At 32.3% G+C, this 18,562-nt stretch overlaps 2 protein-coding genes across 11 annotated transcripts; both read right to left on the reverse strand.

Moving 5' to 3' along the window:
• Positions 1-8,123: 8,123 nt before the first annotated feature.
• LOC111897920 (tRNA (guanine(37)-N1)-methyltransferase 2) lies at positions 8,124-12,948 on the reverse strand. Of its 5 annotated transcripts, XM_052771535.1 has the most exons (13): positions 12,634-12,941; positions 11,710-12,271; positions 11,059-11,162; positions 10,548-10,645; positions 10,210-10,314; positions 10,058-10,120; positions 9,834-9,907; positions 9,250-9,724; positions 9,112-9,168; positions 8,883-9,014; positions 8,689-8,795; positions 8,517-8,591; positions 8,124-8,304 (listed from the first exon to the last, which is right to left on the reverse strand). In XM_052771535.1, exons 2-13 carry the CDS (start codon positions 11,710-11,712, stop codon positions 8,245-8,247), a joined length of 1,353 nt encoding a protein of 450 aa, XP_052627495.1. In that variant the 5' UTR covers positions 11,713-12,271; positions 12,634-12,941; the 3' UTR covers positions 8,124-8,244. The 5 variants fall into 5 exon arrangements, with proteins under 5 accessions (XP_052627495.1, XP_023749645.1, XP_023749644.1 ...); XM_023893877.3 differs by lacking the exon at positions 11,710-12,271 and having other exon boundaries at positions 8,883-9,005; positions 11,059-11,228; positions 12,634-12,948; XM_023893876.3 differs by lacking the exon at positions 11,710-12,271 and having other exon boundaries at positions 11,059-11,228.
• Positions 12,949-14,741: 1,793 nt separating this feature from the next.
• On the reverse strand, positions 14,742-17,025 carry LOC111897906 (GDP-mannose transporter GONST3). Of its 6 annotated transcripts, none has more exons than XM_042902776.2 (3): positions 16,917-16,978; positions 16,427-16,598; positions 14,742-16,339 (listed from the first exon to the last, which is right to left on the reverse strand). In XM_042902776.2, exon 3 carries the CDS (start codon positions 16,145-16,147, stop codon positions 15,047-15,049), a length of 1,101 nt encoding a protein of 366 aa, XP_042758710.1. In that variant the 5' UTR covers positions 16,148-16,339; positions 16,427-16,598; positions 16,917-16,978; the 3' UTR covers positions 14,742-15,046. The 6 variants fall into 6 exon arrangements, with proteins under 6 accessions (XP_042758710.1, XP_042758715.1, XP_042758714.1 ...); XM_042902781.2 differs by lacking the exon at positions 16,427-16,598 and having other exon boundaries at positions 14,742-15,975; positions 16,077-16,153; positions 16,917-16,944; XM_042902780.2 differs by lacking the exon at positions 16,917-16,978 and having other exon boundaries at positions 14,742-15,975; positions 16,077-16,153; positions 16,427-16,910.
• Between the last annotated feature and the right edge of the window lie 1,537 nt (positions 17,026-18,562).

Below are 18,562 nucleotides of genomic sequence, written 5' to 3' on the forward strand. Positions count from 1 at the left end.
AGGAACCGGGTGCTACAAGGAACCAGGTGCTACATGGTCCCTATGGTTTGGGGTAATTTACGCGTTTGGTCCCTAACTTATTCTTTTAACTCGGAAAGTCCTTATTATTTGTTTTCGTTACGCAATTGGTCCCTACTGTTTGTATTTGTTACGCCCTTGGTCCCTATCTTACCTAAAAAGACTATTATTTAAATAGGGAAAATGATAAGGTAGGTAAGGTAAGGTGAGACGGATGAGATTGGTGGTGTATTTATTTAAATAAATTAAAATATCGATGGCAAAATAGTTTTTTAAGTAAGACATGGACCAAGCGTGTAACAAAAACAAACAATAGGGACTTTCCGAGTTAAAAAAATAAGTTAGGGACCAAACGCGCAAATTACCCTGAATCATAGGGACCATTCGTGAAATTTACTCTTATTTAAATCTTGAAAAATCATTAAAGCATGATGATAACTTAGATATTGATAGTTGACATTTATTTCATAAACTTAAACTTTTAAAACATATTTTACATTTAGAACGTGATACAATTATTAATATACTTATTACATTAAAAACTTTAGTTCTTTTCCAAATGCATATGTTGCCTATATGATTATGTTAATTATTCCTGATATTGTTGCCTCTACGGAAAAAAGTTTTTCTAAATTAAAATTGTTAAAAATTTATTTAAGATCTACAATGTCACAAGAAATATTAAATGAATTAGCTATTTTGTCAATTGAAAAATAGTTAGTAAAAGAAATTGATTATAAAAAATTTATTAAAGAATTTGCATCTAAAAAGGCTAGAAAAATTAATTTTATGTCTTAAATATATTCATAAAAAAAACACATACATAATAAAAAAATTAACTTCGTCGTTTATAAACTTTTTAGTTTATTATTGTTGGTCTCAAGCACAGATAAATGATGAGGGTTTATACCATGAACTATAGTAAATGTCAAAGGGTCCTAAATTTTTGGTTTGCTTCGAGCCCCCAAACTGGTTGAGCTGACCATGGTGCCACCTCAACCTTATATTTTGGACAACAATTCATCAAAATTTTTAACTACATGATGATAATCGATGATACATGAGAAATTATTTCATATTAGCAAAACATGTTTTTTTTTTTTACTTTTTTATTATGAGAACTTGAATTTAAAAGTGGTTAAGGACGTAAAAAAATGGTTGTTAAAATCACCTTTAAATCTATATTATCATAACACCCTTTCATGTAAACTTATTATCTTGATAATAACTTTAATTTCTAAAGTACATATGTTTGATTTTTATGAAATAAAATCTGTTTTCGTATTTTCATAAAATATTTTTGTTTTCGCATGAACCTACTTGTATATATATAAACTCTCTCTCTCTCTCTCTCTCTCTCTCTCTCTCTCTCTCTCTTACAATTATAATTTTTTTTTATTTAGATAATTTTTAATAATATGTTTAAAAAAGTCAAATTAAAATATTTTGTTTTTATTTTCCAAAAATAATTAAAAATACTTTTCTTATAACTTTATTTTAACTTTTTAAGATATCATGATATTTAATTTTTATTTTATTTATCCTTATTTTTTTATTGTTTGAAATACAACGTACATATTTAAACAACATGATATATGTGTATAGATTATTTATTTAAAGATATACCTTAATATGATTTATTTGATAAAATAACGCTTTTCTGTATTTATCAATTTAGTTTATACTAATTACATGTAAAAATAAGTTTATTTTATTTTATTTATTCAAACTAACCATTAGGGATGAGCAAAAGGACCAGACCGGGGAACCGGCTTCGGCCAAAATCAAGAACCGAACCGGCCTGGCGGTTCTACCGGTTCCCGGTTCCTACCGGTTCTTGTCATGTCTTCAAATGTTGGAACCGCTCCTTGAAAAATAACATCATACGGTTTCGGTTTTTGCCTGTTCTACCGGTTCCGGTTAAATCGGTTCCGGTTCCTACCGGTTCCCGGTTCCAAAAATCCACAAAAATAACGTCCCGGTCCCGGCCCGACCGGTTCCATCGGGTTCCGGTTACGGTGCCGGTTCCGGTTCCGGTACCGGTTCTGGCCGGTACCCCGGTCCATATGCTCATCCCTACTAACCATAGATACAATGAAATATAATTATTCATTATGTTACCTTTTTAATTCAATTAGGTTGTTCCTTCAAAATTTTATGATTTAATTCCATCATTCTAATATACCATGCTTTAAAACGGGAAGATTCTTGATGCGAATCAAAATAGATTGCCTGTCCTGTCGCCAAACATTTTTCTAATGTTATATGTAATTACAAAAAAGTATAATACTATGCTAACAATTTTTTTAATAAATTATTTAAATGACCATATGCTTTTATTAATTAACTAGTTTATAAAGTATGAAAACCACGGTTATAAAATTAATTAAACTTTCATAATAAAAAAATATAATTATTAATCAATTATTTTAAATAAATCATTTTAAATAAATTATTAATAAGGAGATATATCAAACTTTTAAAGTTATTATAAATTCAAATTTAACATATAATTAGAAAATGTAAATTTAAATTTTGAAAAGAGTTACCTAATATATCTACATGACACTTTGTATAATATTAATGAAGAGTTGTATTAGAGTCACACTTGACAATTAAAGATTAAAACTATTTATTTATTAGAATAGAGAAGATACACGTCCGCTGGTTTTATCCAAATTGCTCCGTTAAATCTCTAGTCAACTTCAATAGGTAAAAAGGTTGTTTCAAAAAGTTGCAATAATTAATTTTATTGTCCAATAAACTATTTTTTATTCTTTTTACAACCAAATAAACACATTTCACAAAATGTATAGTTAGTTAACAAAGATTCTAAAAATTTACCTAAATATCCTTATTTTTTAATTTGCAATCAATTTACTAAAAAACAAGGGCAATTTGATAGTTATTGATTGCATCAAATATGATTGACAACATATTGGAGTGAGTTTGATATGCCTCTTACTCATCTTGTTGGATCTGGTAAGAGTTGAGTCCGACTCAGTCAGATTCATATTGTTTGATATCATACTTAAAAGTCTTTGACTCGGTCTTTGGCTCCTCTGAAATGTCTGTTATCCGGTCAGATTTAGAGTTGAGTTACTGTCACACCCCGAAAACCGAAGGCGGAAACATTTCCGGGGTTGACTCCACGTTGAGTATCAAATCCAATGTACATAGTAAGTAAAGTAGAACAACCATTACATTACATATAAAAGTTTTACAATTGTTTTCAAAAGTAAAGTTGTACAGTTGTGTTACATAGTATATATTTATGAACAAAATGAAACAGGTCTTCTGAGCACTCCGACTTCGAGCAAAAAGGATCTCCAGTACCTGTTCTAACGTTGACCTGAGAACACAAGCGGTTTTGAAAATCAGCATAACGCTGGTGAGTTCATAAGTGGTTTTTGTTTTGTGAAAATGTCCATGTTTCCTTTCTGTTTCTGAAAATGTTACGCATGCCAAGAAAATCCCATATTTTCGTAAAATTGTTGGTTGTTGTTACACGATATGTAAAGTAAAGTTGTACACTGAAAACATGTTTACTCTTGTGAAAGTTGTACATTTAGGTTATCTGTTTGGTTATACTGTTCTAGTTATGTACCAATGGATCCCCAGGAAAGTCCTATACTTTCCTGATTGTATATTACCAATTGTAAAAGATGTAAGGTTATCCAGTTTGTTACACTTTTCTAGTTATGTAAATGTTCCCCAGGAAAACCCCATGCTTTCCTGAATGTTGGTTACCGTTTGTAAAGGATGTAAAAGATGTATTCTGATTAGACCTGGTTATCTACAAGGTTTCCCAGGAAAGTCCCATACTTTCCTGAATGTTGGTTATCAATGTAAAAGATGTATTCTGATTAGACCTGGTTATGTACAAGGTTTCCCAGGAAAGTCTCATACTTTCCTGAATGTTGGTTATCAATGTAAAAGATGTATTCCGAAACCTGGTTATCATGTGAAGTGTATAAAGTTGTTCATTATTACTATAAGTAAATCTCTGTTATCCTAATTGTGAGTTCCATAACCATACTATAGACTGAACCTGTGGCAATAAGTAGTCCACATCCTTATGACTTTCATCACCCTTGAACCATTTCGGTTCGGCTGTAGCTAGCAGCCAGGTGTGGGGTAGTCAGCCCCGTATAGATCTATACACTCAAGTCACGCTCTCTAAATCCCAGAGATTCTGGTTACGGGTGTAGTCCTCCACTCGCGTATCTCTGTGGAGTATTCGCCGAGGACGTGTCTCCAATCATACATGAATAACAAATTTACTAGTAATAATATGATAATCCTCCACTCGCGTATCTCTGTGGAGTGTTACCGAGGACAAGACAGTGTACAAATTATATTGTTCATGTGTTCTAATGTCATGCTTTTAACTGATAAAATATGGAAAACCATTTGTGAAATATATAAAACATAACAGTTTATAAAACCCATTTCACAAATAAATGTTTACGTGATCTGCATGTTCGAATGGTTATCAGTTGTATAAATCAGTATTAAAAGCATATAAAACGTGAAATACACACACGAAAACAAGTTTTTGAGTACAAGAAACCCTTGTACTTTGCTTGTGTTCCCCCCTGAAAACAGTGAAAAACAGTGAAAAAGGGTAGGGGTATGAACTCACCAGACTCGAAAATGCGACGGTTTCGGATACTAGACGTTGGTTCGGGGCTTGATTACTCGCGATGTCCCTATGTAAAATGTAATAATGTCCATATATAACTAATTAGATTTACAATTACTAATTATATGGAACATTACACTCCAACGAGGTTAAACACCTCAAAACGAGCGTTTGGAGTGACCCGGGTGACATCTTCGGACGTATAATGGCACTAGGGACTTAGGAATTGAGTTTACTCCCCAAGAGTAAACATATTAGGGAGTTTACGGCCACATATCACATACATACATGAGTTCACGACCGTGAACTCATGTGGGTGTGGTTTTGAGGATTTAATGGCTTGTTTGGACTTAGGGATTGTTGGAATGACTTACTAAAATGCCTTGGAATAATTTGAATGGATTAATACCATTTAAAAGGGAGTTCACAGCTGTAAACTTGGAGTTTACGGCCGTAAACTCTCCTAGGGTCAAGAAAAATTGATTTGAGGCACAAGGAGCAATCACATTTGATTCTAATTAATTTTCCAAGGTTTGGTATCAATTTTGGGCACCATATAACATCATTTTAGGAGTTTACGGCCCAGATGTATACACTCTGGCCGTAAACTCTCCTATGTTCATGAATAATTAATTTTTGACACTTAAAACAATCACATGTGATTCTAGAAATTTTTCCAAGCCTTTGGGGTGAATTAGGGGCATCATTTAGCAAGGTTTCATGAGTTTACGGCCAAAGGGTATGTGCCTAGGCCGTAAACTCCTATATGTGGTATTTTGATGTGTTATAAACCCCCAACTATTTTTAGATGGATCTAGGATTTACCACAAGGCTAATGGTTGAGTTACAAGGCATTTAGACATGGTTTAAGGTGTTTAATCCCCATTTTTGAGGAGTTTATGGCCCAAGAAGGAGCCTTGGCCGTAAACTCTCTCTTGTCCCACAACATTCATGTTTTAAGTGTTTCAAGTCCCGATTTGCAAGCCTTAAGGTCGTATCTAAGTCCCAACAATGATTTGGAAGAGTTAAATGGCTCTAAAACCCCATTTTTAGGTGTTTACGGCCCAAGAATATGCCTTGGCCGTAAACACTTGTTCCAGGCCCTAAATCCATATTTAAACAACAATTTGAAGGCTAAAGAGGTTAGATAACAAGTTAGGGATGTTACCTCTTTGATTTGGAGCCTTAAATCCTTGTTTTTGGACCTTTGATTATGGATGAGGAGAGAGGTTGGGTGTGTTTATGGAAGAATGGCCAAAAGCTTCAAATGAAAGCTTTGAATCATTTATATAGTGCTCGGGAATTGGACACGACGGAATTCTACCCGATACCGGCGTTAGGCGGGGGCTTTTGGTCGCACCCGACCAAGTTGCCGTAACCCGATATGGTCGATTCTAAAATTATTCCGATAACTATTATGGGGTGTTAAAATGATTTCAAATGACGTTAGGACACCCATTAAGTCATTTTAGGACAATACAAGATAATGACTTAATTAAACGGCGAAATCGGAAACGAATTTGAAAACGGCATTTGGTTGATCAAATTGGATTACAAGATGAGATACAAGAAGTGATATGGAATTTCGAGTTGTTACAGTTACTCAATCGGACATTCATTAATTCAATCAGATGAGACTCAAATACCAACTATCAAACAACTTCTTAGTAAGGCTTAACCATGAATCTGAAAGGGTAAAAGACATTTCAAACGAGCCAAGACCGAGTTAAATGCTTCTAAATGTGATATAAAACATTATAAATCTAACAGAGTCAGACTCAATCTCTTACAAGACAAAATAAGAAACATATCAAACAATACCTTCTATAAAACTACTAGAATATTAAGTATCCCTAATCATGTAACAAATTTTATACAAAAGTGAAAATAGCCAATACAATTATACATTCAACTTTATCGAAAACAAGAGTAAAGTATTTGACTTCGATTGATGAACTTTTATTGATTCTATGGATAGGGTTCATCCAGAACCAATATATATATTTTTTTCACCGTTGTATTTTTTAAAAGTAGGAAGATCGCATATCTAAAATATAAACTTACACATCATTTATTAAAAGTTTTACGTTGCCATGACACCATATATATGTATGGGTCCTAATGTTCACCAAAAAGGGTCAACACAAGAAAGTTGTGAAATGAAGATAGGAAGAAGAAAAGTTGACTCTATCTTTTTAACAAGGGGCAAAAAAGGGAAAAAAGAAGATTACCCCAAACATGTTTTCATTAAGCTTTCCAGCCTGAATCTACGTGTTTTATATTTTTCATTCCTGTCCTCTCATTTGTTTGCTTTTAACCTTTTCAACTTTATTTCAGGATAAGTTTATAAAAATCAATAACGTTTTTTAGATTTCTTCCATTTAAATCATCATTTTTTTTCTACATACCTAATTATTTTACTTTCCAAACGTGTCTTATTTACATCATTTTGTATCTATTTAAAAAATTTACAACTTGCAGCTAGTTGCCTAGTTTTACCAAATATATCCATAAATCAGAAAAATATGACTGCATGTTTAAATTTTTTTTTAGAGTAAATTACACGAATAGTCCCAATGGTTTTGGGTAATTTGCACGCTTAGTCCCTAACTTATTTTTTTAACTCAAAAGGTCCCTATTGTTTGTTTTGTTACGCGTTTGGTCTCTACTGTTTGTTTTTTTACGCGTTTGGTCCCTGTCTTACCTAAAAAAAACTATTATTTAAATACGAAAAAATGGTGGAGTAGGTAAGGTAAAGTGAGGGATTGGTTAGGGGGTGTGTTTATTTAATATAAATTAAAAAATCAATGCCAAAATAGTCTTTTTAGGTAAGATAGGGACCAAACGCGTAACAAAAACAAACAATATGGACCTTCCGAATTAAAAAAATAAGTTAGAGACCAAATGCACAAATTACACTAAATCATAGGGACCATTCATGTAATTTACTCTATTTTTTATTTTTTAGCAATATCTTGTGACCAATAGAAGATTTTAACATAAACTATGCACTAATGATCATGGCTTAGTTTTTGGTTATTTTTGTCTTTTTCTCATGGACTATGAATTAATGGAAATCTAAATGTTAATACATGACCATAATGAGACTTTCTTTTCCGGATTATAGGAGTAGATATGTACAAAAAACATAAACATGAAATATAATACAAATAAAGATAAAACACATGTTATTTTATGACTATTTGGTATATTTTCTAGGTGTGTGCTCCAATAAAAAAACGTCTTTATGAATTTTGTACCCACTAGAAGAAAAAGCATAAAGCAATACGTATATACTAATATGACTATATGATGCAATTCCAGTCAAGAGGATATGCTTTACCCCTAAAGTTTATGATTGCATCTTTCAATTTCAATGGTGGAATTCTAATTGTTCTTTTACATGTTTTTTGATCTTTGTTATCGTGTCGGTTTTTAAGGTTTTTAATAGACCATCGCGAAAAAGAAGAGTATTATACTTTATCGAAAACTCTTATCCTAAAACACACAAAAAAAATAAAAAAGTTAAAGATAACTAATTATCATCCAAATAATAATGTAAAAAAGTTACAATATTTAAATCAAGAAACTTCATTGATGCATGCTTCTTCGGGCAATCGAAAGCTCAAGCAATACATCGCCTGCAAGACATGACTTAATCTGGTAAGCTATATATCAGTGTTTTTTCTTTTTTTCTACTTAATGCAGAAAGAACGTCTTAATGGAGAGAGTGAAGATAAAAGATTGAGTTGTTACTCTTTTTAAACAAATTATTGAGATAGCACTTTATCTTTAAAGGAAAAAAAAAATAAAGTGTTGAAATTTTGTATTAGATTTTATATTTGGAATTTACCTTATTTGGAGCAACATCTCTGACTCGATGAAATAAGGGGTCGTGTATCTTAGCATTCAAGAGAGATTCTGCCTCCTGTAAAGTTTGGTAATTAGTCAAAATGGGTCAAACTATAATTAAAATTAGAAAAGAATGTTGTGATAGAAAGAAATGAATATATAATAAAGCTTACTGAAACCACTGATTCTTGAGTCTCATTTGATCGAATGAAGCAATAGCAATGAATCCATGGAAGAGATCCTTTCCAATATTTCATCTGTATAAGTCCTCTAAATACATCTGAGATAAATATAATTAAATTTTCATTTTTATTTATTATAAATTTACAAGAATGAAAAAGATAAAATTTACAAAATCCATATTTACCTAAAAACTGCAAAGCAGAAGCAGGAAGGTTCATTATCACATGATCAATATGTTCCCATGATTTATCAGAAAATGTCAACAAAGTTTTCATTCTTTTATTTTTGCTTCCTTTTGTCTTCACAGCTACATGAGCTTCAGCATGAAAGATTACAAGGGTATTTACGTCTTTTACACAAAAACAACAAATTCACTAGTGAAAAGTTTCAATGAAAACAAAACATCATCATACCTTGTATACAGCTTTCAGAAGTGGCTATATTTGATTCTTTGTTCATATCCCCCTCCTCTTTGTTTCCAATTCCAGGAATGAATATCAAATTAATAAATTATAAATTATAAATTTAAATTTAAGCAAAACAAAACATACCTCCATTCCTTTTCTCAGATTCTGGTTTTGGTTTTTTCACATCATCATCAACAGGCAACACTTGCATCAATTTAGACATGAAAATTCTTGCATCCAAATTATAAGCATGAAGATTGTGATTAACCTTGTTGATATCTGCATTAATTTTGAGATAACGAACACTGTCTGGATTCAGATCATTTGCATACACCAAGCATCCTTTTTGAGCAGAAGGAATAGCAAAAGGTCCAATTCCTGCAAACATGTCACATATGATTTCTCCTTTCTCAAACTTATTCACCAATCTTATGTGTTCATGCTCTAATCTTGAATTCCAATACACCAATCCGTAATCCATCTTGAAAGTTGCTCCATACTGTTTCACCTCTGTAGACATTTCCTGTTTTCCCGCCAAAATTTCAAATTGTGGGACCCGGAATTCGTTTGAAATGCTGCCAACTTTGTTGACAACTGTCTGGATTCTGGGATAGTTTTTCTGTTGTTAAGTTGGAAAAATAAATGATTAAAACAAATGCTCTGGTTTTTCTAATTTGTATAGAAAAACCCTAAAAATGTGATAGAAGTTTGAGACATGTCATACATACATCATAGATGACCTTTGCAATTACATCCTTGTATGGAAGGAGTTCATCTGGTATGTTCAGATGAGCAATGTGACCTGAAAATGAAGAATAAATTCAGCTCAATTCATTCATCCAATACAATTAACTCCAAATAATAGATCCAAGAAATAGCAATTTTGAATTCGAATTAGAGTTAGAGAGTAAGGCTAAATAGAAATTTAAAGACATAAAGAAAGAATACTTAACTATTGTTTCAAAAGATGAAGGGACCTCAAGTCCAGAAGGTAGAATCTGCTTCAGCACATGGTCTGTAATAGAACAACACTCATTTAATAAATATAATTTTTTTTTTGGCTAAAGATAACAGTTTTGAGTGTAAATTTGAAGATAAAGTCACCTGCACCCCAGTATGAATATCCAAGTGTCAATGAGTATGGAACTGTTTCAATCTTGCATAGTTTCTTTAACTCATCAAGATTCTTGGTTGGAATATCTGAAAGATCTGCTCCAAAAAGCCACAATTACAAAATATGAATCTCAATATATAACACGAAAAAACTCAAAACACAATAAAAACTTGCAAGATTATGCAAAAAGAAAGGACAAGATTCTCATTCATTAATGAGATGCATCATGCATGTCATCAACATTATTACAACTTACAAGGCAATGAGTGCAAACTAACATAACATGCAAAAACTACTACTTTAATAAGAGTAATATTGAATTTCTTACCTGGATTTTGAACCCTTTCAGATAATATAACATAACGTGTTTTTTCACTAGTTGGGTCTTCGGTGATGGGCTTGATACGTGGTCTATCAAGCATATGTCTACATATATAAAGAACAAAAAATGATAAATGATCTGATGTGAAAGTCTACATAATATTAAAGATCAAGATCAAATTTCAACACTTCATGAGAATTGACATAATACAACCAAATTCTTCCTCACAAGGACTCCTAGACTCAAAATTGCTTGTGAAATAACAAGAGTAGATCCAATTGGATCCTAAGAGTTCTGCAAATTACATGGACAAACTGTCTTCATGTGGTGATAAATATATATATATATATATATATATATATATATATATATGTATATGTAAGTATATAGCTACTCAAGTTCATGACTTTGACAACTGGAAATGCAAAAGATTTCTATGGAATTTGGGTGTAAAAACATGGGACATATGGGTAATCAAACGAAGCAAGATTCAAAAAAAATGAACAAAATATCATACCCATTAAGAAGCTTAGTTGCAACCTTGCAGAACTCTCTAGGGATTCGAAGTGCCCACAACTTCAAATGCACATCAAATTTGCTTTCATCCAACATTGCAGAATGCTTCAAAACCCCACAAAAACAGCAGCTAAAATCAATTCTCTTCACAGCAATAAACTTTATCATGTACTACAATAACACCTCAATTTAATCAGGACTAATTGCATGATTTATATGCAATACAAGCTGATAAGCAACCATGTTATTTGTGCATGGATTAAGTTGAGCTTAAATCATTGAAATGGAACTGCAAAGTTATGTAATCCACCAAAAACAAAAGAAAATGTAAACGTGTATATTAGAATCAATAATTAGTACCAAGCGAAGCTTAAAAACAATACACCGCTTTCTTATATGTATGAGAATCAAGAAGATTTGTATTTAGAAATACTTGGCAAAAAAGATGAAGAAAAATCCTTTTCTTTGTTTGAAAAACCTATTCTGACCTTTTTTTTTTCGATTATAATCGTATATCTTGGCTTGACAGAAAGAGAATAAGCGTTCATTTGATCTTGATCCTTGTGGATCGAACAAGGGCCTAGACTGTATCTCCAGGGCTCCCCTAATAATATCCATAAATGACTTGTTTTTGGTAAGAGATGAATATTACCATATGTAAATTCAGGTGCCTCTACGTGACATGAGCGTGAAAGGGGTTCAAGAATCAGTTTTCTTTTTATAAGGGCTAAAATCACTTATTTTGGCTTTTTCCACCCTACTCTCTCGAGCACAGGTTTAGGTTCGGCCTCAATGGAAAAATAAAATGGAGCACCTAACAACGCATCTTCACAGACCAAGAACTACGAGATCACCCCTTTCATTCTGGGGTGACGGAGGGATCATACCATTCAAGCCTTTTTTTTTCATGCTTTTCCCCGAGGTCTGGAGAAAGCTAAAATCAATAGGATTTCCCTAATCCTCCCTTACCGAAAGGAAGAGCGTGAAATTCTTTTTCCTTTCAGCAGGGACCAGGAGATTGGATCTAGTCGTAAGAAGAATGCTTGGTATAAATAACTCACTTCTTGGTCTTCGACCCCCACAGTCACTACGAACGCCCCCGATCAATGCAATGGGATGTGTCTATTTATCTATCTCTTGACTCGTCAGTGAAAACATGCATATCAAGAAAGTACTATATACATCCCTTTCAGGCATTTAATCAAACAGCTTGTCTGCAAGGGCAACCATCCCAACTCATATCACAAACTATTTGTCATTCTTGAATCTTGATAACCAGATGGTCATCACAATGTTGTAGGCTTGTAGCATACATGGGCATCAAACTAGTACATGTTCCTTCACATATACACTAACACAACCAAGATACTTCGCTTTTCATTAATCAAAACTCAATTTTAACCAAGAAATGTCGGTGGTCATATAGTAGAAGTAGGAACTGACGCAATAGGGAAAAAAAAAAAAAAGATTGGAACATAACAAATCATAAGGTAGAAGTAGAAGTACAAACTAAATATAGTAGCAAAAGGAATGGAAAAGAACTCGGAAGTCGGAACTACACACAGTAGAAAAAAACCTCTTGAAAGTCGAAATCCGTTGTGCACTGCTTGGTGCTTGCTTCTACGCTTCTTCCTCTTGGTCAAACAGAAATGGAGAATGGAAGGGACTGTTTTGAGCGGCGGAGACCAGCGAGTTGAGGTGCTGGAGTGTGGTGGACCGATGGCGATTAGGGATTTAAGGCGTGAGTAGTACGTGACGGCTTGGGTGGGAGATGATGGACGGGAAATATGAACGGTAAATGTTATTCTAACCCTACAAAAATTTCAAGGTTTTTTTAGAACGTTTATAAAATTTTAAGGGCTTAAAGTGACTTGTTGATAAGGTCACTTTACTTGCTATAACAAGTTTTAAGACCCCGTCCTTCCTTATTAGCCTTATACCACCGTCGATCACCCTCACCATTTATCCACCTTCATCATCTTCACCTTGCACCATCCACCGCTGTTACATTATAGCTATCCGCTTACAAGGCCATTCTCTAAAGACTTGGAATGCCTCCGGTGAGAAACCGTGCCCATCAATGGTGTCGGTTAGATCTGGAAAACGTGTCGTGTCGTGTTGTGTGAAGACATTAAACGGATTTAAAGTACTTGACCCTAACCCGATCCGTTTAATTATCGTGTCGTGTCGTGTCAACTCATTTATTTTCGTGTCGATTTCGTGTTAGGTTTCAGGTTAAGATTTAAACCTTGTAAATAGGTTGAAATATTTTAAAAGTTGGAAAGTAGAAGTTGTGGAGGCAAAAAGAAAAAAGTAAAACATTAGAGTTATGAAATGGAATGACAAAATTTATAGTAAGTTTAGAAGGAAAAATGAAAAGAGTTAAAGTTGGGAAGCAAAAGGGATAGACGGTAAGGATGATTAAAATTAAGTAACTTTTGAAATTTTGAATATTATTTCTAGTTATTGAGTTTGACCCACTACAAGTCTATAATAAATAATATATAATTAAACGGGTCATATTCGAGTTGAAAGTGTTGACCCTAACTATACCCGTTTAATTATCGTGTCGTGTCATGTCAATCCGTTTACATAAGCACGCCAAAATCTCTAACCCTAACCCGTTAATTTCGTGTCGTGTCATGTTTTGCCAGGTCTAGCGTCAGTTTGCAGAAGGTGTTTTGTTGAAGATATTATTGATGATGAAGAAGAAGAAGAAAAGAAAGTTTATGATTTACTCTTTAGTTGAGCTATAGAGTATAGATAAAGGAATACTTCGTATAAAGGGCAGTCTTGTAATTTTAATGTCTTTTTTGTCGCCTTACCAAATGCATCCGACAACTTGTTCTATTCTATATTTCTATAACGAGTTGTGAGAGTCATGTATTAAATGAGTTAACTTAAAAAAATAAATAAATATAAATGTCAAGATATTTAAAAACTTTAAATTTATAAGAAAATAAGAAAAATAATGAATTATTATAATATAAATGTTTTTTATCTTTTAAATTTAAACAAATCTCTATTCTAATAAAATGAATAGTTTGAATCTCCTTTTGCCAAGTGTCACTCTAATACAATTCCTCATTAATATTATGTCATGTGTCATGTAGATATATTAGGCAACTCATTTCAAAATTGAAATTTACATTTTCTAATTATATGTTAAATTTGAAGTTATAATAACTTTAAAAATTTGATATATTTTTTAATTAATAATTTATTTAAAATGACTTATTTAAAATAACTGATTAATAATTATAAATTTTTATTATAAAAGTTTAATTAGTTTTATAATTGTGGTTCTCACGGGTTATAAACTAGTAATTTAAATAAAGAAAGAAAAACTAATGAGCTTTAACTTTGAGAATTTTGAAATTAAAAGACAAATTTGTTAATGAAATCAATATTCATTTTTTGCTACATTTATTGTAATTATTACAATAAAATATTATGTAGAATTTAATAAAATCGAAAAAACTTATAAAATAACATGAACAAAAAAATTAATTTAAAATAACAAAAAAATAACATTTGGCAAATTAAATGGGAGCGAGACGTATGACAAAAAATATCCATTTATTAGAGAGAATATGTCCTAGTCTTACAAAATGCATAATCTTATTTCAAGAAATATTAATATAACTAAATTAAAGAATATAGCCAAGAAAGGAAGGCTACACAGAGGACAAAATTGCTTGTTTATTAATATTGGCACATTTGTAACTATTGCACAAAAAAGCATGTAGTAGGACTAGGTTTATAAAGCACAAAAATAGTGTACGAATGCAAATTATACAAGAAACAATGAACTATTTCTAACAAAACGATACCAAACATTTGGTACTTGATAAATCTTAATGTGCATAACCAAATACGATGTCCTCCTTTGATTTAAAAAAAAAATGAATCTTTGACCTATTCTACAATATTGTAAGTAAAGTAACAATTTCCCAGTATACAACACATGTGTAAAAGCAACATGTATCTCATTTTGCTTCCTCTGAATTCGTGACATTTTGCATTTCAAGCAGTTTTTGTTGCTCATCTTCTTCTTGTACAACAACTTGTTTAACATCAGAAGAAGTTTTGGAATTAGGGTTTTTGCTAGTAGACTGTTGATACATAACCCCACCAAACATACAAATCAAAAGCCCAATTGTCCCAATCAAACTCGAATGTTTATCCCAAATCATCAAATTAATCACCACAGTTAAAAGCTTATTCACAATCCCAAGAACTGTAAAACCCGTTGCCGAAATTGCCCTTCTACAAGAAAACCCAAAAAAAGAAATCGCCAAACCAAACAAACACGATAAACCCACTGGCAAAATCACCTCAAAAGAATACCAATCTGTCTCCTCTTTGATTTCATGTTTTATCTTCTTCAATTCCCCCATTATCAACAACTCCAATGGGAAAAGTAACAAAGCTTCAAGATTATTGTAAAGAACAAGACCCCATGTGTTCAATCCGATTGTCATCACCACATGTTTTATGTAGACAAAATCTATCGACATGCTTATAAGATATGCTAAAGCCCAGCTATACGCCATGAGGGTAAACTGGTAATCTGTGATGACATACAGTAGACTCCCTGCAAAAATGGTGGAAAGTGAAAGCCATGTCTTGAGTGAAGGCCATGGTTGGTGGAGGTAAAGGGTTTCTCCAATGGCAACAAAGATTGGAACTGCTGAACGAAATACAATGAAGGTGTCAACATTTGCATGAAGGAGGAGTTCACTGTTTGTGAAGAGGGAAAGATAGAATATAATGGCAGCTGGAAGGAAACGCCACATTGTTTGAAGGTCTAATCGGTCATGTTGGAGAAAGTTGAGGGACCCGAAAAGGAATACACCGGATGCACTTGTGAAGTATTGTAATGCAGTTAGGGCACCAGGGTAAGGGAATTTCATAACTGCCCATTTGTTGATGATGGAGAGTAAAGAAGCTGATAAGCAGTATCCAACAGCTATACCATATACTGAAACTTGATGGAGGAAAGTATCATAATCATACCAGTTTTTTGATTCAATGACAGGTGGAGGAGGGAGGGGATCTTTTTGTGGGTTTTCCACATCATTTGTCATCTAAATCTGCAATGAGAATATGAGATAAACAGTGAATCAAAAATGTTAAAAACCCACTGTTTATTTCTATATGAACACAATGTGTCTTTCCTGTTATGAGCAGTAGCAATTGAACAATTATCAACACCTAGGCAGCAAATGAACAGATACATATGATATCACAACCAAAATAAAATCAATTCACATGTAAACCTAAACAAAAATCAAAATCAAAATCAAACACCAAATCATTCACACCTAAACCCAAATAAAATTCAAATAAAAAAAAAAAGAACAAACCTAAAGGAAAAAGAGAGAAGATCGTTGCCGATGGAGAAGGAGAGGGGAGCAGGGAGAAGCAGCTGTTGGGACGTATTCAAGGCGATATCTCATCTGTGAGAGAACGCCGGAGACAGGGAAGAAAAGATCATTGGAACACCGGGAAAAGAAAGGAGCGTCGGAGATCAGGTAGCTAAGAATAGATGAGGAGCGAGACTAATAAGTATAAGATGTCAAATTACAGTCCTAATTCAATCACTAACAACATCTCTTATGCTGCAAAAGTAAAACCCTAGAAAGCTTGAGTAGTGAGTGAAATACACGAACAAAATCTATGGAAATGCGTAACTCAGAGTACTGCCGACAAAATTAAACAAACTTGCTATTGCAAACACAACCAATATGATATGCTAGATTCCACATCTCTACGCAGCATTATAGTCGTGTGATCTGTAACGAGAGTTTAAACAGATCTGTGAATTTCAAGAGATATTCAAAGTGACGTAGGTACCTGTATTTCTGGCGGAGAGTGTGCGTGAATTTGGAGAGTGAAGAAAGCAAGGGATTTGGAAATGGAAGAAAACGACCGGTTTAATTATACTAATGTGACTTTTAGCTTTAGAAGAAAGAACACAAAATTACAATAATGGTCCTATAGATTATCGAAAATTATCATTTTGATACAAAATATTTTTATTTGATCCAAAGTATTTTTATATCCAAAATATTTTTACTACACCATTGATTCAAAATAGAAATTCCATTACATTTTTTATCTATTAAAAAAATACTTAAAAAGACTCATTTATCTTTTTTTTTATTTTGTTTTTCAGTTTTTTTATTGCATAAATTATAAAAAAAAACCACCCACCCCTCCCCCTTCTCTTTCTTATAATGTTCATCTTTAAGGTAGCGTTTAATACACGGAACAGAACTGAAGAACTGAACTTGACTGAAGTGCTTATTTATATAGCATTTGACAAAACTAAGATAAGATGGAACAAAAACATAAATTTACCGGATTATCCTTTAGTTTATGGATATGTTTATAAAAGTGTATCTAATTTGTTTTAGGGTATATAATATTTATAATATGATTATATATATATATATATATATATATATATATATATATATATATATATATATATATATATATATATATATATATATATATATATATACTAGGTACGTCTTAAGGCCGTTCTAAGGACGATCCTGTGTAGTCTTAGATGAAGAACTTTTGGTATAAGATTATTGTATATACTCTTTTGTTTCAAGCATGTGTGATTTTTACAATAATAGATGGTGCTGTAAGTTCTCGATATAAAAATCAATAAGAATATCAGCACGTCAAGTTATTTGGATGAGTTCACTAAAAAATCGCAAGAATAAGTCTTGATTGAGTTTTCAAAATGATTAAATTTTTGCTGATCCAAAAGATGTCCGTATTTTCGCCTGCACCATGAAGCTTGTGACGCACCAACTCTATTGGGTTTTTTCCACCGACCTTTACTTAAAGATGCTGCCTAAAAAACATAGCACATTGGTACTGTAAGACTTTTTTCATTTGTCTTTCTCAATTTTAATTTAAAGTCTAAAGTTTTATAGTACAATGTTTGAACATGTTAAAATGAAAGTAGATGGATATTATTGATGAATGTATTAAAGTACATTGTGATTTGGGTTTTTATTTGTAAGAATGAAAATTTTACTTGGTGCCATGAAAGCATTGCATTCTTTGCCCTGTATACAAAAAAAAGACCCCAAATTAGATACACAGGAACAATAGTACACAAACATAAAATTATCAATTTTAGAGAGAAATCATAAAACAGTACCCAACCTTGGGAAGCAAAATAACTTGCATGGACTTTTGTTAAGAAAAATAATTAAGTGACCATAAAAAAGTAATTAGTAATTACTTCAAATACATGGAACAATGGAAGATAGCATGAAAAATCAGTTAATCATTAGACGGTTAGAAAGAATTAAATGGAAATTAAAAGATTAAAAAAAAAAGGTTTAGATGTTATTACAATGGTATGAAAAAAAAAAGGATTATAACTGTTTTCAAAAGCAAATGTATGAAAAATGTATAAGTAAGAAATCATCAATCTTCATAAAGTACATATTCAAGAACATCCAAACAACAAA

The sequence above is a fragment of the Lactuca sativa genome, chromosome 5 (genome assembly GCF_002870075.4).
Source record: "Lactuca sativa cultivar Salinas chromosome 5, Lsat_Salinas_v11, whole genome shotgun sequence".
NCBI lineage: Eukaryota > Viridiplantae > Streptophyta > Magnoliopsida > Asterales > Asteraceae > Lactuca > Lactuca sativa.

Bases quoted from the DNA above. Each gene is read 5' to 3' on its own strand.
- LOC111897920 (XM_023893876.3), bottom strand. From the start codon at position 11,225: ATGATAAAGTTTATTGCTGTGAAGAGAATTGATTTTAGCTGCTGTTTT. The intron at 9,169-9,249 runs GTATGTTTTGTT...TTGGAAACAAAG, and splicing joins ATCTGAGAAAAGGAATGGAG to AGGAGGGGGATATGAACAAA. The intron at 8,305-8,516 runs GTAAATTCCAAA...CATGTCTTGCAG, and splicing joins GAGATGTTGCTCCAAATAAG to GCGATGTATTGCTTGAGCTT.
- LOC111897906 (XM_023893859.3), bottom strand. From the start codon at position 16,147: ATGACAAATGATGTGGAAAACCCACAAAAAGATCCCCTCCCTCCTCCA.